Raw genomic sequence first — 23,452 nt, 5'->3', positions numbered from 1 at the left:
GAGTAATTAACAATAAGCGTGCAAACATGAGATTTCTCTCATGCGCGAGAGGGGACTCTTAGGTATTCTAGGCCGTTACGTCTAACCACCTAACCTAAAGTCAACGAGCTCTGATACCAATCTGTAACACCCCGACCAAAGGCGGATTATACATCGGGGCGCCACATATTGTTTCATTACTCGTGACACTATTGGGTGTCAATATTTAATAAATACATTCATTCGCGCACGCGCAAAGTAAACAAGATAACATAAATCATCATAAATCAATATATTATAAATCAAAATATTCGAACAGCAAAAACTTGTCTTGATACATTTTAATCTAGGTCCAAAATAAAGAAAACTTCCTACGTGTCCACAAGCTCCAAAACAGCTACTGCAAACCTGAACATGTGTTAAAATAAACGTCAAACACTTGCGTGTTGGTGAGAAATCAAGTTTAATACAATACATAGATAACAATAAATCTGCGCGCAACACGTGTATGTCTGGTGTTTAACAAGGGTGCAATCAGATTGTGATCAAGCCTAAATAGATCATAGCTCATAGTTCATAGTTCAATCCGTGCTCCCAATTGAGCACAAAAACGAGAAAACATCTGTGCAAGTGTAAACAAAGAAAACCGTAAACGATAGGTCTCCCGTGTTCATCTAATGGATCCATGAAAACTGCGGAATAGGCCGAACAAAGCGGTTAATGATACACACATACAAATAACAGCCAAGTAAACGTCCTCAACACATGGGATACTGCGCGACTAAAGTTCATAAACAAGTTTAAGACTCTAAGTTTGTACGAACACATGAACATCCCAAAACATTAAAAATAAAAAGGGATTAGGTACGAGATTACTCACATGATAAACGATGCGGTGAAAGATAATGCAAGAACCAACTTTAAACAAGTACAAGTTAACCTATAAATAAGATTATTGTTTTAATGATTTGTTTTAAGTCTTGATTATAAGTTAACATGATTAATAAGTAAATTATTATTTATAATATGTTACCGGAAAAGCAGGACAGAACAGGGAGGAAGACGGAGGCAGAGAGGAGGCGGCAGAGAGAGCAAGGAGCAAGAGAGAACAGGAGTGTTTTGTGTGTGTAGTGTTAAAAATAACATTATTATTTATAGAGAAACCCTAGGGAACACAATCCCTAGAAAAGGGGAAAAGATCTCCAAAAAGTAAAAGATTCCAAAAGCAAAAGATATCAAAAGATATGGCAGCTGCAGGGGACAAGAGAAAGCTGACAGGGAACAGTAAAAAGCATGGGCGGATCAGATAAAGGTACTGGTCAAGCATGGAAAAGCAGATCTCCAAAGATAATGTCAGTCACTTTTTCTGCCAACCAATGGGGTTGGCGCGCATGCTGCGCCAAAAGTGGCTTTTCAGACATAAGACAGGTCAGGTCAACAGCACAGAAGATAAGACAACACAAAAGTAAACGGCTGGATTAAACAGAAGAAAAGACTCAAAGGGGGTTAGCGCGAGAAGGCTGGAGCGCGCGAGCGCGAAGGCAGACACAGAAGGTCAAAAGTGCGCGAGCGCGAAGGCAGACAGAACCAACCTTAACGCGTCGCGGAAAGAACTACATTTCTAAGCGCGCCGCGGGAAGAATCACATTTCTTAGCGCGCCGCGGGAGGAACTAAAATTCCTAGCGCGCCGCGGGAAGAACTATAATTCTTCGCGCGTCGAGGGATGAACTACGATTCTTAGCGCGCTGCGAGAAGAACTACAAATCCTTAGCGCGTCGCGGGAAGAACTACCGTTCTTAGCGCGCTGCGAGAAGAATTACAATTCTTAGCGCGCTGCGAGAAGAGTTCGTCTCGCGTATCGCTGTAACAGGTGGTCTTCACGCAGGATTCCTTGTAAGGGGTCTGGCGCGTGGAGCTGCGCAGACAACCTTAGGCGGGAAGGAACAAAGGACAAGCAAAGAGTTAGAAGAAAAAGAGGGAAACAAGGCGTAAGGGCGGGACGGCGACAAGAGGGGAAAAGAAGGCGGAAAGAGAGAAGGAGAGGGACGGGACGGCGGAAAGAAAGAGAGAGAAAGAGGCGGGAAGGAAAATATATTATTATTATTAAAAATAAAGTATAAGTATAAATAAATATTAAATCATAAAAGAAAGAGATCGGGTAAGGGAAACGGGTACCTGGGTCGGGTCGGATCGGGGCAGATGTCACAGTGAGGGCATGCCGAGGATAGCCTCCACCTTCTCTGGGTTCACCTTGAAACCATCCTTGGTGACCATTACGCCGAGAAATTTCCCTTCTTCAACACCGAATGTGCATTTGCTCGGGTTGAGCTTCATGTTTACTTCCTTTAGGCGCCGAAGGGTTTCTTCGATGTCTTTGAGCATTTGTTTTTCCTCCCTGCTTTTAATCACCAAATCATCCACGTAGACTTCTAAGTTTTTTCCAATCTGCTCGTTGAAAATTGCATCCATGAGTCTTTGGTAAGTGGCTCCTACATTCTTCAAACCAAAGGGCATTTTTGTGTAACAGAAAACACCCTTGTCAGTTCTGAAAGCAGTCTTGTCTTCATCCTGTGGTGCCATTTGAATTTGGTGATAGCCCTTATAGGCATCCAGGAAACATTTGAGCTTAAATGGAACCACAGAGTCCACCTTCATGTCAATGTTTGGGAGGGGGTAACAATCTTTTGGACACGCCTTGTTGAGGTCCATGAAATCAATGCACATTCTCCATGACCAATTGCTCTTCTTTATCATCACAGGATTGGCTACCCATGTTTGATATCGTATTGGGCGAATGATATTCGCGCGCAGTAGATCTTCTACTTGCTTAATCATGGCGTTTGTCTTCTCGTCTCCCATGACTCTTTTCTTTTGAGCAGTGTTGAGAGAGTGCTGCGCTAGGTCTCGCGGAACCCCAGTCATATCAGAATGTTGCCACGCGAAGACTGACATATATGTTGTGAGCAATCTTTTCATTCTCACTCTTGTGTCATCTGATATCGTAGCTCCGATTGTGATTGTTTGTTCTGGGAATTTTGGGTTGAGAATCCATTCCTCTGGCGCGTTGTTTGCCACTGGAAGCTTCATTCTCCCCTCTCGAGGTATACTTATTACTGCGCATAAATGATCTCGGTACACAAATGTTACTCCTGTTGGTGTTGGGAACCCCAACGCGCCATGCGCTGGTGACGGTATGGCGTTGAATTGGGCAATCGTTCCTATACCCAAGATCATACTATGGCATGAAGTGGTGGGCAAGACCAGGAAGTTGACAATTTCAGCTCGCTTGTGCTTCTCATCCCCCATAGTTAGTTCGAATTGTATCTGGCCTAGGGGGTGAATAATTTCGTTTGAGACACCCGAGATTGGTGCACTCACAACTTCAAGCCTTGCTTGGTCTTCTGGATCCAACTTCCTGAAACATTGCTCATACATGATGTCTGACTCACTACCGGTGTCCACCAGGACTCTTGACACCTCATAATGAGCGATGTGTGCAGTGATGACTAGAGGGCTGCTGATAGACGGGCCTCTTCTGATTCTTGGAAATATTACTTGTTGCTCGCGCCAATCCCTTTGGATTTGCGCGCTTCTCTTCCTCGATCTTTGCCCTTGCCTTCTTCCTTCAGCTACACAGATTCTTTTGAATTTTTTACTGGCTGAGGCTCCGTCTGGTTGTTCGTTTTCTGGTCTTGGATTTTTTACCAGGTGAGCCAACTTGCCTGATTTCACATCTTTTTCGATCGCATCCTTCAAATGATGGCATGCATCAGTGTTGTGCCTTGTGGATTTGTGAAACTCACAATATTTGCCACTGTTCGGTGGTCCCTTATGGAGTAATGGCCTGGGGTTTTTAAACTGGACATTCTCTGTGCTTAACACTTGCGAAGGCGTTTTGGTGATGGGAGTCCATATTCTTGGTAGAGGTCTGTTAGGCTCTCTGCCGCCTTCCTTCTTGTCACCTTCTCCGCGATTAAGAATGTCTTTTTGGGGTTGGGGTGAACTTTGTTGCGCTTGCTTTTCTGTAGGAGAATAATTGGTTTGTTGCAACCTGGACCATACGGAGTTTTGTTTGCGCCTCTTTTCATTGTTGCATGGTGCTTCTGTTTGATGCCCTTTATCTCTTGCTCTGTTTTGGGCAATTTGTTTTTCATTTCGCGCGAAGACTCGCGATGCTTCCATAAGCTTAGCCCAAGTGGTTGGCATGCCTTCTCTGCTCACGAGAGCTCTGCGGAGTTGATCACTGCGTGCACCTTGTATAAAGGCCACGCGCAAGAGTTGTTCAGTGATGCCTCCAATTGCAAGAGATTCCTGATTGAAACGAGTTATGTAGTCTTCAATGGTTTCATCATTCCTGCGTACGCAATGCATGATGTCATCGGGGTCGCGCGTGTGTCTGCGCTGCTGTACAAAGTGAGCCTGGAACTTTTCCAATAGCTCTTCGAACCCATCGATTTGTCCTGTCGGAAAGCTTTCGAACCAGACACGCGCTGCGCCCGTGAGGCAGCGAGCAAACATGTGACACCATGTTGGCATCGTCCAGCTTTCTAAGTTTCCAGTGTTATAAAAACCTTTTAAGAAATCATCTGGATCTGTTGTACCATCGTACTTGCCTAAACCACTTGGCATCTTGGTTTTGTGTTGAATGGGAGCCTTCGCGATGCGCTCAGCGAATTTTGAATGCTTTACCAAGATGGCTGGCCTATACGGTGTGGTTACGTCCACTTGCTCTTTCGCTTGTGGGTTGTATGGTGTGTATAAATCCATATCAGCTTTGGCTCCAGGTGCTATGTGCGCGTGTACGCGAAGCTGTGAACCTCCTGCATGAGTATCTCGCGTCTTCTTCATGCTGTGCACCTCTTCCTCATCACTAATATCAGCTTGTTCGGTGTGAACAGAATGACCGTCTTCCAGCGCGCGCGTCTTTTTTGTTGTTCCCTGAATGGTTTGTTTATCAAATGCGAGCCTTTGTGTTAAATCGGCTAACTTTTTGTGTTTTACCAACTCATTGTATTTGTCCATTAAACGCCGTTGTTCGTTTATGAGCCATTCTTTAGGGTCATTGGTTTCAACGTCCGGGCACATTGGTCCTTTTTGTTTTGCACAAGTCAGATTTTGGAACGTGAGATCGTCTGGGGGAGTTTCAGTTTGACTATGAGGTGTTGTGTTGAAGGGATGGTTACTGGTGGTGCGCGCAGTGTCACGCGGCGCCCTCAGAACCTGATGTCCCTCATTAACATCCTCAAGCTCATTATCCTCCAGAACTTGATCATTGTTTCGAACACCGGAAACCATGGTGAAGAGAAAATTGATGAAATAGTAGTTTTGTTGCCGTTGTAACAGGTGATGGCGCCAATGAAGAAGCGTGGATCGACTTACTTGTGTACGATCAACGTCCCTCGGGTACGAGTGTGCTATATCACCGATGGTTTTCCGAGATACGAGTTCTTCCACCTACAAAACGAACAGCACCGTGAGCTTACCCCTCAGAAAGGGACAGAGGGGTCCTCTTTGTGGTAACCCTTCGATGTGAGAATCAGATATTGTAGGATGGGATAATCAGGATGTGAAAATGAGTAAAGGACTTAGAGTATATTTTCCTGCTGCCCTCCAACTGTGGAGGTGGTGTGGTATTTATAGTATTAGGGTTTCCAATGACTGGGCTTAGACCCAATTAGGGCGTTTTTGGCCTCCTCCTATTGCTTCGCGCCACGTGTACTTAGAACACCTGGTGCTTTTTTATTGATTATTCTCTGACCAAGGTATTTCACCTGACCCATGTGCCATCACGTGGTGGCACATGGGCTTTGCTGAGTTGTCCACCCTTCATTGGCAGCTGTCAACATCAGCACATTCTTTATTCCTTAAAAGATACATTCTGGAAGGTTGCCTGATGAGTACAATCATGGTTGTCCTTATCCTGATTTGGATTAGACTATTGTCTCATTTGTTGTGTGTCGCTTACGCGCGGCCTTTATGCGCCTATCCCGGGGATGCGCAAGGTCTTCTCTTTATTCTCACAGATGTTTCATGCGCTTGCGCGTATGTGATATGCGCCACGCGCAGATGTTTCATGCGCTTGCGCATAGGTTTTGACTTTGTGTCTTCATGACATCCTGATTTCAAGCCTCTTGTCTATATCTCGTGGGTTGACCCGCCCTGCTCGATGTTAAGGCGGGTGCATACCCCTTCACACATAAACAAATACAATCGAAAATGACATACTTTTAGTTAATTTAGGATATCACAATCACGTTGAATTTGGAAATATAATAGTTAACTTTATTTTATTTTTAAGTCTTTTGACTCTTTTCAGGGAGCATTAAAGAACTTTTCTAGTAATATATTTACATTGATTGATCAAGGTGTGAACAAAACAAGAAATACTAAATTACATCGCAACATCTCTATTACAACTTTTTAAGCCTTGGATTCATTTGAAAATGTGTTGAAAGAGTAGGTTTCGATGAGATCGGAACCGTACCTAAGAATACCTATACCGAAAATGAGTGAAAATATAAACCGAATACAGCATCGATTTTTTCAGTTTAATTTTAGTGAGCAAGATCATCATTCCATAAACGACGACATGATGAGATGGCAAAACGCAGATAGTGGAGCAGTACACCAAAGAGAAGTGTTGGTCACTGCACACTGAAATTGCATGTAATGGACCAACCCGTTAGAGATTGTGGTCAAGTGTTATGGTCAAATGGATTTTCAACACCAGTGAGAGTAAAGAAGGAAAAAAACAATTGATGAATAAAATGTGTGAATGTTGAGCACCTTTTCTTTATTTAGCCATATAAAACCAATATAATAAATAGATAGAAAACCGAGCATACATACAGTCCCAAGGTTAAAAACAAACAAACAATCAATTTTAAGTTGTACAGAAAATAATAATCATTCTATCAAACAAAAGAAAAGAAAAGTAACGAAGCCAAAAAGCAACAATAATAATTTATAACTTGGAAGCAAAATATTCAGCCCATGACCCCAATCAATCAATTAGACAATTAATAATAATCACTCACTACCTAACAAACAACCAACCGATTTTCTTCCTTCCTTCCATGGCTACCACTCCTCTCTGCGCTCGCGCCTCTCTTCTCCCCATCGCCGGCCGTATCCGCCGTCACAGACACCCTCTTACACCTTCCAAAAACAATTACACCCTTAATAATAATAATAATAATAATAATAATAATAATAATAATAATAATAATAATAATAATAAACTACTACTACTCGCCTCCTCTCGCCGCACCTCATTATCACGATTCGTTGTGCTCGCCGGCGACGATTCGTCGTTCGAGATGTCGGTTGAGACGGCTTTGAAGCTGTTAGGCGTATCGGAAGGCGCTTCGTTTGATGATATACTCCGTGCTAAGAATTCGGTTGTCGCTTCCTGTAAAGACGACCAGGAGTCTATTGCACAGGTAGGTTTATTTATTTTATTTATATCCAATTTCTAATACTATATTCGATTTAACTGCTCCAAAGTTATGCTTATAGATAACGATTTCCGATTTAAGAAATGGTAGTTATAATTGAACCACATACATAGCTTGGAATTTAATCAATAGTATCCACTGCAGCGAATTCAAATTTGATCTCCTTCCATATAGTTTTCAACTTAGGCCTAGGGTTTTATTATTATTATTATTATTGATTTTGACTTGATTGTGGAGTTATTGTAGGAAATTTGACTTTAATTTCATAATTTGGGCATGAATTTCATTGAAGATGGTTATGGTATGTTGATATTAAATGATGATGATTAGGCCTCAATGGTTAGTGATATGTTTGGCGAGAACAAACATGGTCGATTTTTGTTCATTTAATTTAAAGAACGAATGTGAACATATGTTTTCTTCATTCATTTATGTTCCTGAACATTTGTTTATGGTCGTTCATATATGTTCTTTTATGTCTGTTTGTTTATATTCATGTAGCACATTTAATTATGTAATTCTATAGTTTTTAAGAATAATTAAACATGTTAGTAGCTCACCACAAACCCTAGCCACATCTTCATTCTTTGGAATTAGCTCTTGGCCACCGTCACTCTGCCTCTCTCGTTCCATCCAAAATAATTAAACATGCTGTTCGTTTACGATTGTTTGTTTGTGTTCATGAATTATTCGTTTAGGATGTTAAGAAACGGACATAAATGAACAGAAACATGATATACATGAAGAACATTTGTTCATGTTCGTTTTCGGTTAAAGTTAAATGAGCAAACATGAACATGCCCCCCGTTCATGTTCATTCAGTGCGTTTACAGACCTAATGATGATGATCATTACTTGCAGGTGGAGGCTGCGTATGACATACTACTGATGCAGAGCTTATCACAGAGACGAGCAGGGAAAGTTGTAAATAGTAGCATTTGTTATGCAGATGTTAAACCTGTAAATACATCTCAAATGGGATCAATGCCTCAATGGGTACAAGGTGCCTTTAAGAATCCACCAGTTACAATAGAATCACCATCTGCTAGTGATTTGGGGATTGAAGCAGGAGTGTATGGAGCTCTAGCTGTCTTAACTTATGTCAATGGTGCATCTACTCCAGTCGGTTCTCTTTCAGGCGCTGATGTTCCCGGGCTTATTTTGGCAACTAGTTTTGGGGCATCATTATATTTCATGACCAAACGAAACGTGAAGCTAGGTATTTCACAACAAATTATACATAACAAAACTCAAGAATAATTATTAATATTGTGTTGATGGATTTTAACTTTTAGGGAAGGCAACTGTGATAACCATAGGGGGTTTGGTGGCTGGTGCGGTGGTGGGATCTGCGGTTGAGAGCTGGCTGCAAGTAGATATCGTCCCGTTTTTGGGTATACATTCTCCTGCAACTGTGGTAAGTGAATTTGTTCTTATCTCACAGTTTTTGGTCTCGTTGTATTTAAGCTAATCGAGGCTGGAATTTCAAGATTAAGCTACGATGCCTCTTGAAATGTAATGTTATTTAGGATGTGTTTGCATATTGTACAAAATGGATGTTTCAGAACTTAAGTTATATAGCTTGGTCTTGAACTGTCACTGTCCTTTTTTGTATGTAATCTGTACACTGAAATGTATCTTAATGTGCTACCATTTTCATCCATTTAACAAACACGGAGCCGTGCAGATATCCTGAACCTTTTAAGGTTCATAAAGGACACATTGTTTCTTGTGTCTAATACTCCAATTCCTAAAGAACTTTTAACTTTAATGCAAAAAGTATGTGTGAAACTTTGAAAGTTTAGTTCATGATTCGAAACTTATTAGGTTTTGAAAGACATGATTGGTACAAAAAGTCAAAACATTCGATTAAGCTTTGTAACTTTAGTTTTTTCGACTAAACATCATCGAATGCAACTTTTCGTATCATACAATCAACAAAAAACCGTACATATGAGTGTGAACATCACACTTTCTAATCATAATGTAAACATTAGCCTGATCCATTTGGAAAAGGTCCGATTACTCCAACATCTTTAAGGTTGACTTTATTTCCATTATCATCAAAGTTTTCTTTTTGGTCATCTTGTGCCATCAATTCCAATCTCTTATGGAGACTACTAGCCTCTACATTTAAGCTGTTTCAGTTAAATTCTCACTGAAATTTTGGGGCAATAGCTTGTTGAGAAGCAATTTTAGCTGTTTCGGTTAATTTATTTTATTGTGTCATCCAACTGCTTATTCTTGCATCTATGTCTTTAACCTACTTTGAGAAAAGTTTGAAAAAGCATAACTTTTGCTTAAGGACTAATATACATTTTTCTTCTCTTTATTAAAGCCCAATTTCATTTCCTTTGGACTTATCTATTGTTATTATTAAGAATAGATCTACTGCTTTATCCTCCACTTTCACTGGTTTCACTTCAAATATCACAAAAGAATCCCCAGTACCACAAGGCCAGAAATACTGTTGAAAAGCTATTAATTTCGAACTTGATTAGCAAGGACTCACGGAACCCACAAAAAGGAAAGACTCTAAAGGTGATGCTTTGATGTGTAAAAGAGATGCAAGAGTTCGTGTATCTCCCTGTAAATGCGTTGCTTCCAATCCACGAATGGGTATAGGGTTCTTTAGTTCAAAAGTGCAACATTCGTCTTTATATGTTGGTTAATAATGGCTATGGTATTACATAAAACAACAATCTGTATGTGCGATTAATCACTTCAAGTTAGGTGTTTCTCTTCTTAAAGCAATTTACCCTACAGTTTAATCAGACGTGCTGCATATGGTTTCCTTAAGTTTAATCAGACGTGCTGCATATGGTTTCCTTACAAGTTGCTTTTCAAGAGCCAAATATATGAGAGAATGTTTAATCAAACGTTTTGCACAGTTTAATTGACGTCTGAGTTTTATGTTGTAGCCAGATATATAAGCGATGCAGGACGAAGCGAATATGTCAGAAAGTTTATTATCAAATCAGAAAGTTTATTACCATATGGTCCATATCAGAAGTTGTCTTAAACATCACAAATACCTTATAATTATGGGTTATTCTTTTGAACTACTCATGAAGTTCAGATAAAGTAATTTTCATATTGACTAGAAGCTTTCTGTCTTGCTTGACATGGCTTCGCCATCGGGAGGGTTTGTCAACGTTAACATGACTTGTTGTCTTGCCTGAATTGGCTTTGCCATCGGGAGGGTTTGTTAGAGAGTGGCGCATCACCTTGAACGACCTGCCTGCCCCGTGTTGGCTCGTACCAGCGGGCGGCGCCTTGAGGTGCGACAGGGTCCGGGCACGACGGGGCTCTCACCGTCTCCGGCGCCCCCTTCCAGGGGACTTGGGCCCGGTCCGCCGCTGAGGACGCTTCTCCAGACTATAATTCGAATGACGAAGCTGATGACTCGCGCTTACTAGGAATTCCTCGTTTAAGACCACAATTGCAATGATCTATCCCCATCACAATGAAATTTCAAAGATTTCCCGAGCCTGTCGGCCAAGGCTATATACTCGTTGAATACATCAGTGCAAAGAAATAGAAAAGATAACCTAATAAAAATTTTGGTTAGGCCCCTCTTAACTTTTGTAGTTAACCCCATAGATGACACATTCAATCGCAGATTTCCCATTTCAATACGCCAATCACAAATCCTAAATCCCTTGCGTCGAGTAGTAAAACGATAAGACTTTACAGACTCTCCATGACTAGGGATGAGTTCGGTACCAGTACCGAAAATACCGATCCCCAAAATCATCAAATCTTGGTACTGGTACCGAAATATTCGGTTCGGTACCGGTATTGAAGGTAAAAGTTCGGGAAATACCGGTGCCGTACCATACTGTACCGGTACCAATCCCAAAACTCAAAACTTTGGTACCGATTCGGTACCGACGGTACCAAATCGGTACCCGGCACTAAGTACCAAATACTCATCCCATCCATGATCCCCCCCCCCAAACACACACACCAAAATCATTATGTTCTATAGTTGCACTTGTAAAACGATCAGATTTAAATGCCAATGTATTATATTAACCTGAATTATGCAATTTGAATAATTGTCTTGGTTATGTGTTTGCTTAAATATACATGAAATTGATATTGTTTGGATTGTAAGAACAATTACATTTTTATTAAGAACTAATTATTAAAGGTTAATTGAATTGTTGTTGGTAATGCTGGAGTTTAAAAAAGGAAAACTTATTTACTTTCTAATTTTTAATCAACAAAACACTACTTTTTTTTATGCATCGCCGACTTTTTCTTAACAGCGTTTGAAACTATCGTTAATACCCGAGTGAGCCTTTCTGAGACAAGATGTCAATCGTCCACTGATTTTGACGCTCCATGACTCACTATGGAACACCATCAAGGAGGAAACCCGTTACTGTGGGAAAACCCCCCTTGACCAAATTTCGAACATGAGATCATAGAGATCCCAAGCCTCAACCATAGCCCCATACCACAAAACTCGCAGGCCCTCCGTCCCCATGACATTTTTACCAACCTTCATAGGTGAGGTTATTTATTATCCAATGACAAAACATTGTACAAACAAACAAACAAAAAACCAGCCGGCAGGGAACTAATTGTCCTTGTCACAGTAGTTAATTACAATGTAGTTTGTCTGATCTATTGGCAGGTAGTGTTTATTGAGATCTGCAAAGTCAGTGTTGCATATACTATATACTAAACACAACATCATGCCACACTTTATGCTGTGCTACATATAAACTATTCCTGTGGAGTCCATTCACCACATCATCTCATCTGATCGGATCTATAAACTTCACTACACTTGATTTACTCCTAACTTAGTTGGCATATTCAGAGATTAAATCACTCAATATAAATAACCTTCATAAACTTATCCTTATAAATTATTATCGCTTATTCGATGTGTTAATAGACGGTTATCTGGATATACATACCGACATGTTATCATCTACTTTGATGCATGATAGAACTATGTAGAGATTAAGTAAACATTGAATAAATATATTCTAGCAATCAATTGCATAAAACTCATACTAGATAAAGTTTATTATAATATAAAAATTGTTTTCAAGCATTGCATATGATCTCTATTTACCATTAAATTCGATCAAAGTAACCTACATGTTAGCTATAGACATAAGCGACAAAAAAGAACGTAACAGATATACTAGTTTCGGTCAACATTACGGACATTCTAGAATTAGTCAAAATAAATAATAAAACAAACAATTTAAATTAAAATGAATTATTTTCCTAAAACTGTATATAGGTTATCATTTTAGAATTCTTGTCCCGTTTCTTTACTCTTTTTCACATTCTCACCCGTTCAAATACGAGTCGGATCATTTGAGTAATTGGTAATTAAAATTCTTCAAATTTTCATCTCAGTTAAAACCTTGAAAGAACACAGTACTAAGGCTGCTAATAATAAACATAATAAGAACTACACAGGACCAGAAACTATCAGACAAATTCAGTTATGGATCGGAATCCTTGTCATGTTATTATTCAATCCAAAGGTACCACGTGACCTGCCAACTTGTGAGCTCACTTATCACGTGACCGTCCACTTCAACCTATTCTTTTTTTCCAAACATGCTGCTGGCACTTTGGTTTTACAGCTATTATTATTATTATTATGCCAGCCTAATCAGATCTAAAATAACATACAGATGATACAATCTTTTATATAACAAAAATTATTAAAATAACATTAACAACTACATGATTTAATAGCTTTGACATAGAGTTAAATCAATGAAAACTTGTGCAGAATTTAAAAGATAACAAAATTGCATAATTGTGATTAAGGAATAAGCAAGCTAAAGGCAGTTATTAATTTAAACACAGCAAATCAAACAGGAATAAAACAGATAAATCATACTAACAATTAAAAGCAACCAAACGAGTGCGAAGAAACAAACGATTAACATCGAGAATAAACCTCAACTTCACTGATCAAGATTCTTGTGGTTTCTCCGGCTTTTTGCAGAGAATCATATGCATTGGGGAGAAAATTCCGGTTTCCCCTCCTCTAGTGAGGTAATCGGCGGTCTTGAACAGCATCTCATGAACATCCATGGTTCCCTTCGGCGCAATCCCTAGGGTTTCAAGCACCGTGACTACAATGTGGTTTCTCCAGTACGCAATTCGCCCCATCTTCAACCTCGACCACCACGGATGTGACGGAGGCTTCGCCAAATCCTTCTCTTTCACGACCTCAAACCCTACCTTCTTTGCGACCTCAGCAATGTCGGCATAACTCCTTAACCCGGGCAATGCATCACCTCTCTCGATCCCGTGGATAACTTCCACATGTTCAGGATCTTCAGCGCGGTATAATTCAGTGGTTACCTATTAGACACAATGTAATTAGTAAAATTAGAGGTCTGAGTATGCTCACGAGCTACTCAAGCTTGGATTGATAAAAAGCTCAAAAAGAGTCAAGCCCGAGCCTCAAATAAGTCTTGCTTAGTTATCGAATCCAAGCTCGAGCCTCAAATAAATCTTGCTTAGTTATCGAAAAAGCTCGAGCCTTGTATGGAACAGGCCTTGTGTTTTTTAAGTTTTACCTCTTTGGCTCGTTTAAGGTACTGCACAAGCTCGAGCCAAGCTTAGGCTAGTTTTAAGTTTTTCTCAAAATACATAAAAATTATTACAAACGTATATAAATTAGTTAATAAATAACAAACGAGCTAAGCCCAAGCTTAAAAAACAAGCTCACGAGCCAAGCCAAGCCGAGCTCGAGCTCTCGAAAGTCAAAACGAGCCGCCTGTTTACCCCTGTAGCTAAAGATGGCGATTTGTACAAGCTCTAACTATAATTATTAATACAACTTACACTCTAATTACACAAACTTAAAAGAGTTGAACTTTACCCATTCGTACGAAACGTACATCGCCCCGGGCTTCAAAACCCTGAAAATCTCACTATAAACATCCTCCAGCTTAGGCGCGTGACAGGTCGCCTCAATCGAGTACGCCCCATCAAAACTCTCGTCTTCAAATGGCATCTCCAGGAAATTACCACACACCACCTCACACAACTTATCCAAGCCGGCCTTCTTATTATGCGCCTTGGCCCGGCTGACCTGATACTCATTAATTGTAATTCCCACAACATTACACCCCGAGTGCTTGCCAATCGCCCTCATCGGGCCCCCAACCCCACACCCGGCGTCGAGTATCCTCTGGCCGGGTCGGACCCCGATCAGATCTACCGCCATCTCTTCGTGTTTCCGGGTGGACTCCAGATTTGACTTCCCGGGTATGGCTGGGGAAAAGTGAAAGGATTGGCCCCACCCCCACTCGTAGATATCGGTGACGAGGTTGTAAAAGGTGTCGACGAAAGCGGGTACGTTTTCGGCCTTCTCGATCTCTTTGGGGCGGCGGAAGAAGGACCAGTAGTTGTTGTAATTCTCCTGGACGTGGTCGCGTTCGATGGAGCCGCCGGAGAGCTTGACGGCGTGTTTGCCTTTTTGTTCGGCGGATCCGAGGATGCAGACGAACCAGTAGAGGCCGCCGGCGAGGAGGGAGAATGTGAAGAGCAGAGTGAGGGAGTCCATTGAGGAGAATGTGAATGTGAATGTGAACGTGAATGAGTGTGTGAGGGTTTGTGAGTGCCAATTTGGTATGTATTTATTTACTTTATTAATGACCAAATTCTGTTATTTATTCTTTTCTTAACTTTTAACTCGGCAAATATAATATGGGATATGTTATTGGTACACCCTTTGGTTATCCACACATCCTACATATGATCGTATATGGGTCATACGATCGTATAGAACCCACTTGAAAGAGGGTGTGTATAAGTCAAAAGGTGTGTGGATAACCAGAGCCTATAATAATAACTAGGCTAGTTACCCATGTAGCATACGGGTTGGAATAAATAAATTTATTTAATTAATAATACAATGTCAAATACAAAAATTATTTCAATAGATATAAAGATATATTATATGATGGAACAAATTACACATTACATAATATGAAGATAAAAAGTCGTTAGAGAATTCATAAATCCCTAAATATTTCCTTATACACAATATTTGTAGTTTTATTTGTAACTTTACTTTCTATATCAAAACTTAATAATTTCATATTGTTTGTATTTTTAACTCTAGCATAACTAATCACGAGTTAAAATAAATTGTCCCAAAACAAAGCAACCATCTATAGAGACGGACCGCTTTTATTAATCTTCATTGCAAAACAAAAACAAAGTAAAAATTTCATTCTTTGAAATTAATCATTGTATCTAAAAGTGTAGGATTTTTCTTTCAAAGAATAAAAGTGTGAGTTTCGGTATTACTTCCGGATATGATTTTCGCTTCTATAACATGGTTATCATATTGCATTTTCATATGCACTTTAGTTTTATTGCATATACCATTTAAGCAACATCACTTTAACATTGTCTTTCAAGACTAACCTATGACTTGACAACCTTAGATTTTGAGGCGATTTAAAACATCTGGAAACTAATCTTTCTTGTAATGTATCATTTTATGTCTGACAGATACCATCTGAATAATGGCAATATTTTTAGTTTCCCGAAAACATGGATAGCAAACGTATTATAATTTCTTGAACGACCTCATTTTTTGGTACAAGTATAACTCGTTCACCAAAGAAATCGATATTTTTGAAATCTTTAATAATAGAAGGATATACAAAGTCAATTTTTCATCTGATTAACAGTGTGTTAATGTCCAATATTTGTATTCTCAAGGTAAGAAGCTGTCTCATCCACCTGAAAAACCAAAACATGTAGTCCAGTGTTTATATTTTTGTGGATTTTTAAGTCAATTAAAAAAAGAAGTTGTAATGTCTTTTTTTTTAAACCAACCCATGGACCAGAACTCATTCTAATCATAAATTGTTTTGACCTGAGCCATGCTTGATACTTTAACTAGGTAAAGAAACACGCTCGTTTGAATTAACATAAACACTAAAAATACATCAGTAATAAATTTATATTTTAAGGATTAGAAAGAAAAAAAACTTGTAATTTAGTAAACATCATATATATTTAATAAGTTAAAGTTTATTGAAATTTTAATTTTAAATTAACCTTGCCTCTTCATCCAATAATATCATTTCTTATAAAACGTAAATATTAATTAACTAATATAATATATTTAAAACCTTAATTTTTGAAATCATTATTCAAAATATACGTGAAAATTGATTACTTTATAAAACCTAATATTAATAACTAATACAGTATATTTATATAAAACAAAATTAAATATTTATGTGTGTATTAAAAATTTTAAATTAGAAAAGAATTATTAAAAAGAGAAAATGTAATATTAAAAAGAAAAAAAAATAAAATACAAAATTGTTAATAAGAAAGAGAAATGCATTTAATATGAGGGAGATGATGAAAAATTTTGTAATGATCACCTTGGTGATGATACCTGTCATTTAAAAAACTTTGTTTTTTATATAGTTAGATGTGTATCGAAGTTTATTTGTGTTAGTGGGGAATGTTGGACGAAAACATGAGGTAGTTAATACGCACAATAGTTTTTGAACAAAAATGCGTACATTTACACTGCTGAGAAAAAACGGTGAGACCGGGGCCACACCGGACCACCATTATGACGCGCCCCTAGTTTATGTATATTTTAAATATGTAGGAAATGAGTCACATTTTATTAAAAATATATTAACAATGCTTATATATATATTCACTTTAGAGATTTGGGGAATTGTAGTGCATGAAATGTATACATATCCAAACGAAAATGACAAGAAATACAACATATGTATATATTAGGTTTCAGTGGTGATCAGTTAAAATTTCGTTTATTAAATCCGGTTCAATAAACGTGACAAATAATAATTAATTACATTAATTAATATACACAGCGGAAAATATATGTTAATCAGCACCGAAAACAAGACCCGACAGGATCTGGTTACAAACAATACGAGTACGGGTCAAAACATTAAATATAAACTAACCATATATTTAAGTTTACCTCGGTTAATAATTAACCGGTCGAGACACCGAAGGCTAATGAACCGAGCTAGGTGACACAACGAGATCAACGATGACGATGCACTAGGCAGCGGCAACGGACAGCGGTGGCGGTGGACTATACCGACAGCAGCGGCGCACGTCGGCGGCGGTGACTGGTGTACAGTAACAGCGGCAGCAAACGACAGGAGTTGTGGTTGGTGAACAGTGGCAGCGCACGACAGCTGGGGTGCAGCGGTGGCGGTGATGTTCACGTGACAGCAGCGGCGGCAGGTAGGAGCGCCGACGGTGGTGGTTTGTAGGCTTGGAAGAGATGGAATATAATAATGTTGCTAGGGTTAAGATTAATGTTAGGTTAACTAGTTTATAAATAAACTAATTAAGCTAATAAGGGCCACCAAGCCTATCTCTTATTTCCAAAAGCTCATCCCATAATATCTCGTTAATTTATGTCATACCCGGTTAACTAACTTAAGCGGGTTTATAGTTCGTTACTCACGGTGTAACTCTCACGGGTCATAACCCGGTTGGCCGTATTGACTTACCCGAACCGGTCCATAATTCCAACAGTCTCCCACTTGGACGGTTTCTGGTTAATTTACCCAATACTGACAGCCAGCGGTGCTCTAGCTACACATAGCTGCCCATAACAGGTTATAACATTTTAAATTCATTAACCAAAATAATCTTGGAATACACTATTGCAAGATAACGAATTTATGGTAATTGTTGTCAGCTATCCTTTCTGTATAAGACATCAATTGAACAATGAGACATGGATCAGGTTCAACCTCATATGGCGTTCAATCGTTATAGTTCTCGATCAAGAGTCAAAGTGGTACAATCAAACACACAGTTAGTTTGGGTGAGGCCTCACACTTTACCAGTTTGAATCAACGAGGGCGCCAAGATGTCTAACTGTTACATATCATGTAAGAGTACAGAATCCCATCTTGAATACATACAACTCCCACTGAACTTCAGATTATTCCCAACCAATGCCTTTATAGCTGGAAGTTAAGCGACAACGGTTGACACTTATCAAAGAATAGCCTTAAACGAAAGTTCTAATATGTATCTCAGGTCTAAGGATACTAAATGAGTATACCAGTATCAAAACATCTTATGACTAAGATCCATGAAGATGATTTGATGCGAGTTACATCCAACGTCATTCATAATGAGGTCTGTGAGTTTTGAAGTTAACCCCTTGAGTCCAAAGTCAGAATAGTCTTAATTTAGAGTCGTTCCCACGAGTCTGACCGACTAAGGATAATTTAGAATACAATACTCATGGATTAAACGTATTAAAATTGAACACAGTTATATCATTCAACATTTGCATTTAACCATTAAATCAAAAGAGAACTTAAAGTATAACTATTTGAAATGTTCACACATCCAAATACTAAACAAAATAAACTACTAGCTAATCTAAGACCGATAGCATCTCTATGATGATCATGCTTGTCCTGAGTCATCGGTTTAGTGAACGGGTTAGCTAGGTTTTGATCTGTGTCTACTTTGCTTATTATGATGTCTCCTCTTTCCAGTATATCCGTATATATTGGAACTTACTTAGAATGTGCTTGGCCCTGTGATGAGATCTGAGCTCTTTGGCTTGAGCAATGGCTCCTGTGTTATCTCAGATTACGTCGATCGGTTTCAGAAAACTAGGAACCAGATCGAGGTGGGCTATGAATTTCTTCATCCAAGCAGATTGTGAGCGAGAATCATCTCGGTCAGTCTAGAAGCTAACACCAGTGTAACACCTTACAGTGAGTTCTTCTTCCACTCCTCCAAACACCAAAAACATGTCTTTCGTCCTTTTCAGGTACCTCAGAATGTTCTTCACAGCAGTCTAGTGGGCAATGCCAGGGTTCTGCTGAAAACGACTAGTCATGCTCAGTGCATACGAGACGTCAGGTCTAGTACATAACATAGTATACATGATAGAACCAATCGCTGAAGCATATGGAATCGCTTGCATGTGCTTAGTTTCAATGTCCGTTGCCGGAGATTGCGATTTGTTCATCACGGTTTCTTTAGCCATGGGGAGAGCTCATTTCTTGGAGTTATTCATAGAGAAGCGTGCCATTACTTTGTCTATGTATGTACTTTGACTTAGCCCTAGAAGCCGCTTAGACCTATCTCGGTAGATCTTAATTCCTAGAACATAAGCAGCTTCACCAAGATCTTTCATTGTGAAACAAGAGTCCAACCAGTTCTTAACTTCCTTAAGCATAAGGATGTTGTTTCCAATTATCAGTATATCATCCACATACAGGATGAGGAATGATATAGTGCTCCCACTAGCCTTTCTGTAAACACAAGGCTCATCTTCATTTTTGATAAAACCAAACTCTTTGATTTTCTCATTAAAATGAAGATTCAAGCTGCGAGATGCCTGTTTAAGTCCATAAATGGACTTATTCAGTTTGCACACTCTCTTAGGATACTTAGGATCGACAAAACCTTCAGGCTGAACCATATAGACATCTTCAGAAAGATGTCCATTAAGAAAAGCAGTTTTGACATCCATTTGCCATATCTCGTAGTCATAGTACGCTGCTATGGCAAGTAATATCCTTATCGACTTAGTCATAGCAACGGGCGAGAAGGTTTCATCATAGTCAATACCCTAAGTTTGAGTAAAACCTTTCGCGACTAGCCGTGCTTTATAAGTCTGCACATTTCCATGCATGTCGGTTTTCTTCTTGAAAATCCACTTGCTCCCTACTGCCCGACACTCGAGGGGTAACTCAACCAAGTTCCAGACTTGATTGTCATGCATAGATTGCATCTCGGCGTTCATGGCATCTTGCCATTTCTCAGATTCCGGATCTAAGATAGCAGATTTGTAATTAGTAGGTTCGTCGCTTGACTCAGCTACTAAGAGGACCTCGGGACCATCTAGATGCCATAGGTATTTAGAGTTTGGTACGCGAGTCCTATTACTTCTGCGAACGCTTGTGTTTATGTCCGATGTATCAGCAACAACAACTTGTTGATCAGACGTTCCAACTTCCTCAGCGGTAGTTTGTAGTTCTTGAATTTCTTCAAGATCGACAATATTATCCCCAGTTCCTCGATCGAGAATTTCCTTCTCGAGAAAGTGGCCCTTCCCTCTGATAGAAATCACATTTTTATCAGGATGGAAGAAATAATATCCGCTTTGGTTATAGTATCCGACGAAAACAACTTTTACGCCGCGAGGATTAAGCTTATCGTCAGAATCACTAGTGACATAAGCATCACATCCCCATACTATAAGGAAAGACAAATTGGGTTTTCGCCCATGCCATATCTCATATGGGGTTTTGCTTACCTTTTTTAGTTGGAGCCAGATTGACAATGCGGGCAGCGGGAAAAAGGGCAAAAATCCAAAAGGAGTAAGGCAAGTTAGTTCTGCACATCATCGATCGGACCATGTTTAGAAAGGTTCGATTTCTCCTCTCGCTCACGCCATTGTGTTGGGGTGTGCCGGGTGGAGTGAGCTGTGAAACAATTCCACGCTCTTTCAGATGATGTATGAATTCTGAGCTGAGATACTCTCCACCTCGATTTGATTGAAGCATTTTAATAGTTTTCCCGAGTTGGTTTTCCACTTCGTTTTGAAACTCTTTGAACCTTTCAAAGGTTTCATGCTTGTGTTTCATGAGATACATATAGGCATACCGACTGTAATCGTCAATAAAAGAAACGAAGTATCTTTCATGATTTCTAGACATGGTTCCGAAGGGACCGCATACATCAGTATGTATGATTCCCAGCAGATCTTTTGCTCGTTCATTCTTATGAGTGAAGGAACCTTTGGCGAGTTTGCCAGCTAAGCAGGATTAGCAGTCATCAAAAGAGCCCAGTCCTGTGGATTCAAGAATCCCTTCGGATTGGAGTCTCTTAACTCGTGCCTTGCTTATGTGGCCAAGTCGGCAATGCCATAGAAATGTATCATTGATGCTAGATCTGATATGTTTAGAAAGATTATATACATTATTGTTTATTTGAACATCAACCTTATAAATACCATTTCGAGGTTTAGCCTCAAAATAAAAGATATCATTCAAGTAGGCAGAATTAGCATTACTATTAAAAACGTACTTAAATCCTTGTTCAAATAATAAAGAAACTGAAATAATGTTTCTGGTCAAACCAGGTGCAAACAAACAGTTGTCCAAAGTAACTACAAGGCCAGACGGACAAGCAAAACGATATGTGCCAGTTGCAAGAACTGGGACTCTCTTCCCATCTCCAACGATGAGTTCCATGCTGCCTTGTTTCAGCTTCTTCCATTTTTCAGGCTCATGCAAGACATTAACAATGTGGTAGCCAAATCCGGTATCAAATACCCATGTGTTGCTAGAGACAGTGAAAAGTTCAATAACGTAAATAAAAATACCTTTAGAGGAGCTTTCACCATTGGTCCTCTGCATTTTCAGCTCAGCAAGGTAGTCGGGACAGTTACGTTTCCAGTGTCCCATTTTGTAGCACTGGCGCTCCTCAGGAGGCGGCGGCGGTACCTTTGCAACACCTTTGTTAGTGTTGGTGGCAGACCTGGCAGCAACAGTAACCTTCTTCTTGCCTTTACCGTTATGACCCTGGTTCTTGGGTTTAGGCTTGAGGACACCAGCAGATCAAACCATAAGAACTTGATTGGTTTTAGCGGGAATATTCATCTCAGCCGTCTTGAGCATTCCATGAAGCTCTGGTACTGTTTTCACCCAGCCATTCATATTGAAATTCATTATGAACTGGTCGTAAGAGGTGGGAAGAGAGTTCAGGATGAAATCCGCTGCCATTTCATCTGACAGGGGATAATCAAGTTTCCTTAGTTGTTCGATGTACCCTTTCATCTTGACGACATGCGCACTAACAGGTGATCCCTGTTCCATTCTGCAACTAATGAGCTGCTTCATGGTGTCATAGCGTTCTTGACGGGCTTGTTTCTGGAACATGCCCTTGAGTTGCTTAAGCATCTCATAGGCACCAAAATCTTCCAAGCCTTTAGCAAGCTCGTAAGACATGGTGGCTAGCATGATACAGGCGACTTCAGCAGAATCGTCCATATGTTTGTCAAGAACCCTCCTAGCATCAGCAGTATTGTTTTCAGGCTTGGTTGGAACAGGTCAATCGAGAACATAGTGCTTCTTTGCCATCTTGAGAACAAGTCCCAAGTTGCGGTGCCACTCAAGAAAGTTGGTGCCATTCAACTTTTCTTTCTCAAGGATAGCCTTGAGGGTGAATGAGGAGTTATTATCAGTAGACATCTGTTCATTAAGCAAAAGTAAATTTTATTAGTATTTTCGATGTTTTTAATCTTATTATTAATGACCCAATGACATTAGTAAATAGGAACTTGAGAATCTGGCTTCCAGTTATTAACGGCAGCTATAGCACACAACATTAGTAAGTGGTTAGGCAGATAGACAACGATTGACAATTTTGGATAGAGCACAACTCTCGTTTATGAGGCCTATTAAGACAACATTTGCCTAAGTAGATACGTTTAGCCTCATCTATGCCCACCTTAGTCTCCAGACAGCTGTAGCATGTAACAAGAGAGTAAAGTAATAGTTGCCCTAGTATAGTCACTTGTGAAAGAGTCGGAAGTGTCAACGAAACCCTTTCACCTTGAAGGGATAGGCTAGAAATCAAGTGCGGTGCTGTAGCTCCAAACACTTGAAGTTTCGCAGTATGCCTCAAGTGTGACTTATAGTAGGATGGCATAGACTATTGATTTAAACTGGGATTAATTTTAAATATTACCGAACAGAGTAAAAGTCCAGTTTTACTTTATTGATCGAGACAACTTGATGAACCCTTTCATCTCTCAGGACACTTAGTTTTATATGACCTATTAAAACTAAGTTTGTCGCGATAATACCAACCAATTTTAAGTTAATAGTTTTACCTATTAAGTTATTAGTTATGGAAAATTAAATTTAGTTTAATTTTGCAAAACTTGATTGGTTAATTTATTTTAATAAATTTGGTATTAGGTTGGTGGTATTGTAATCCTATTATA

At 39.5% G+C, this 23,452-nt stretch overlaps 2 protein-coding genes across 2 annotated transcripts; one reads left to right on the top strand and one right to left on the bottom strand.

Annotated features, from left to right (window-relative positions):
• Positions 1-7,056: 7,056 nt before the first annotated feature.
• Positions 7,057-9,128, top strand: LOC143611962 (protein CHAPERONE-LIKE PROTEIN OF POR1, chloroplastic-like). The gene is made up of 3 exons (XM_077086055.1): positions 7,057-7,422; positions 8,299-8,656; positions 8,733-9,128. Exons 1-3 carry the CDS (start codon positions 7,057-7,059, stop codon positions 8,906-8,908), a joined length of 900 nt encoding a protein of 299 aa, XP_076942170.1. The 3' UTR covers positions 8,909-9,128.
• A 4,099-nt stretch (positions 9,129-13,227) lies between these two features.
• On the bottom strand, positions 13,228-15,012 carry LOC143611960 (24-methylenesterol C-methyltransferase 2-like). Its single transcript, XM_077086053.1, has 2 exons — positions 14,315-15,012; positions 13,228-13,791 (listed from the first exon to the last, which is right to left on the bottom strand). Exons 1-2 carry the CDS (start codon positions 14,999-15,001, stop codon positions 13,396-13,398), a joined length of 1,083 nt encoding a protein of 360 aa, XP_076942168.1. The 5' UTR covers positions 15,002-15,012; the 3' UTR covers positions 13,228-13,395.
• Between the last annotated feature and the right edge of the window lie 8,440 nt (positions 15,013-23,452).

This window comes from Bidens hawaiensis, unplaced genomic scaffold, assembly GCF_021521415.1.
Source record: "Bidens hawaiensis isolate Kalapana, Puna unplaced genomic scaffold, B.hawaiensis_p1.1 tig00032833_1, whole genome shotgun sequence".
In the NCBI taxonomy this organism is placed as follows: Eukaryota; Viridiplantae; Streptophyta; class Magnoliopsida; order Asterales; family Asteraceae; genus Bidens; species Bidens hawaiensis.
Note: the sequence above shows the minus strand (reverse complement) of the source record. Positions and strands in the feature narration are given on the sequence as shown.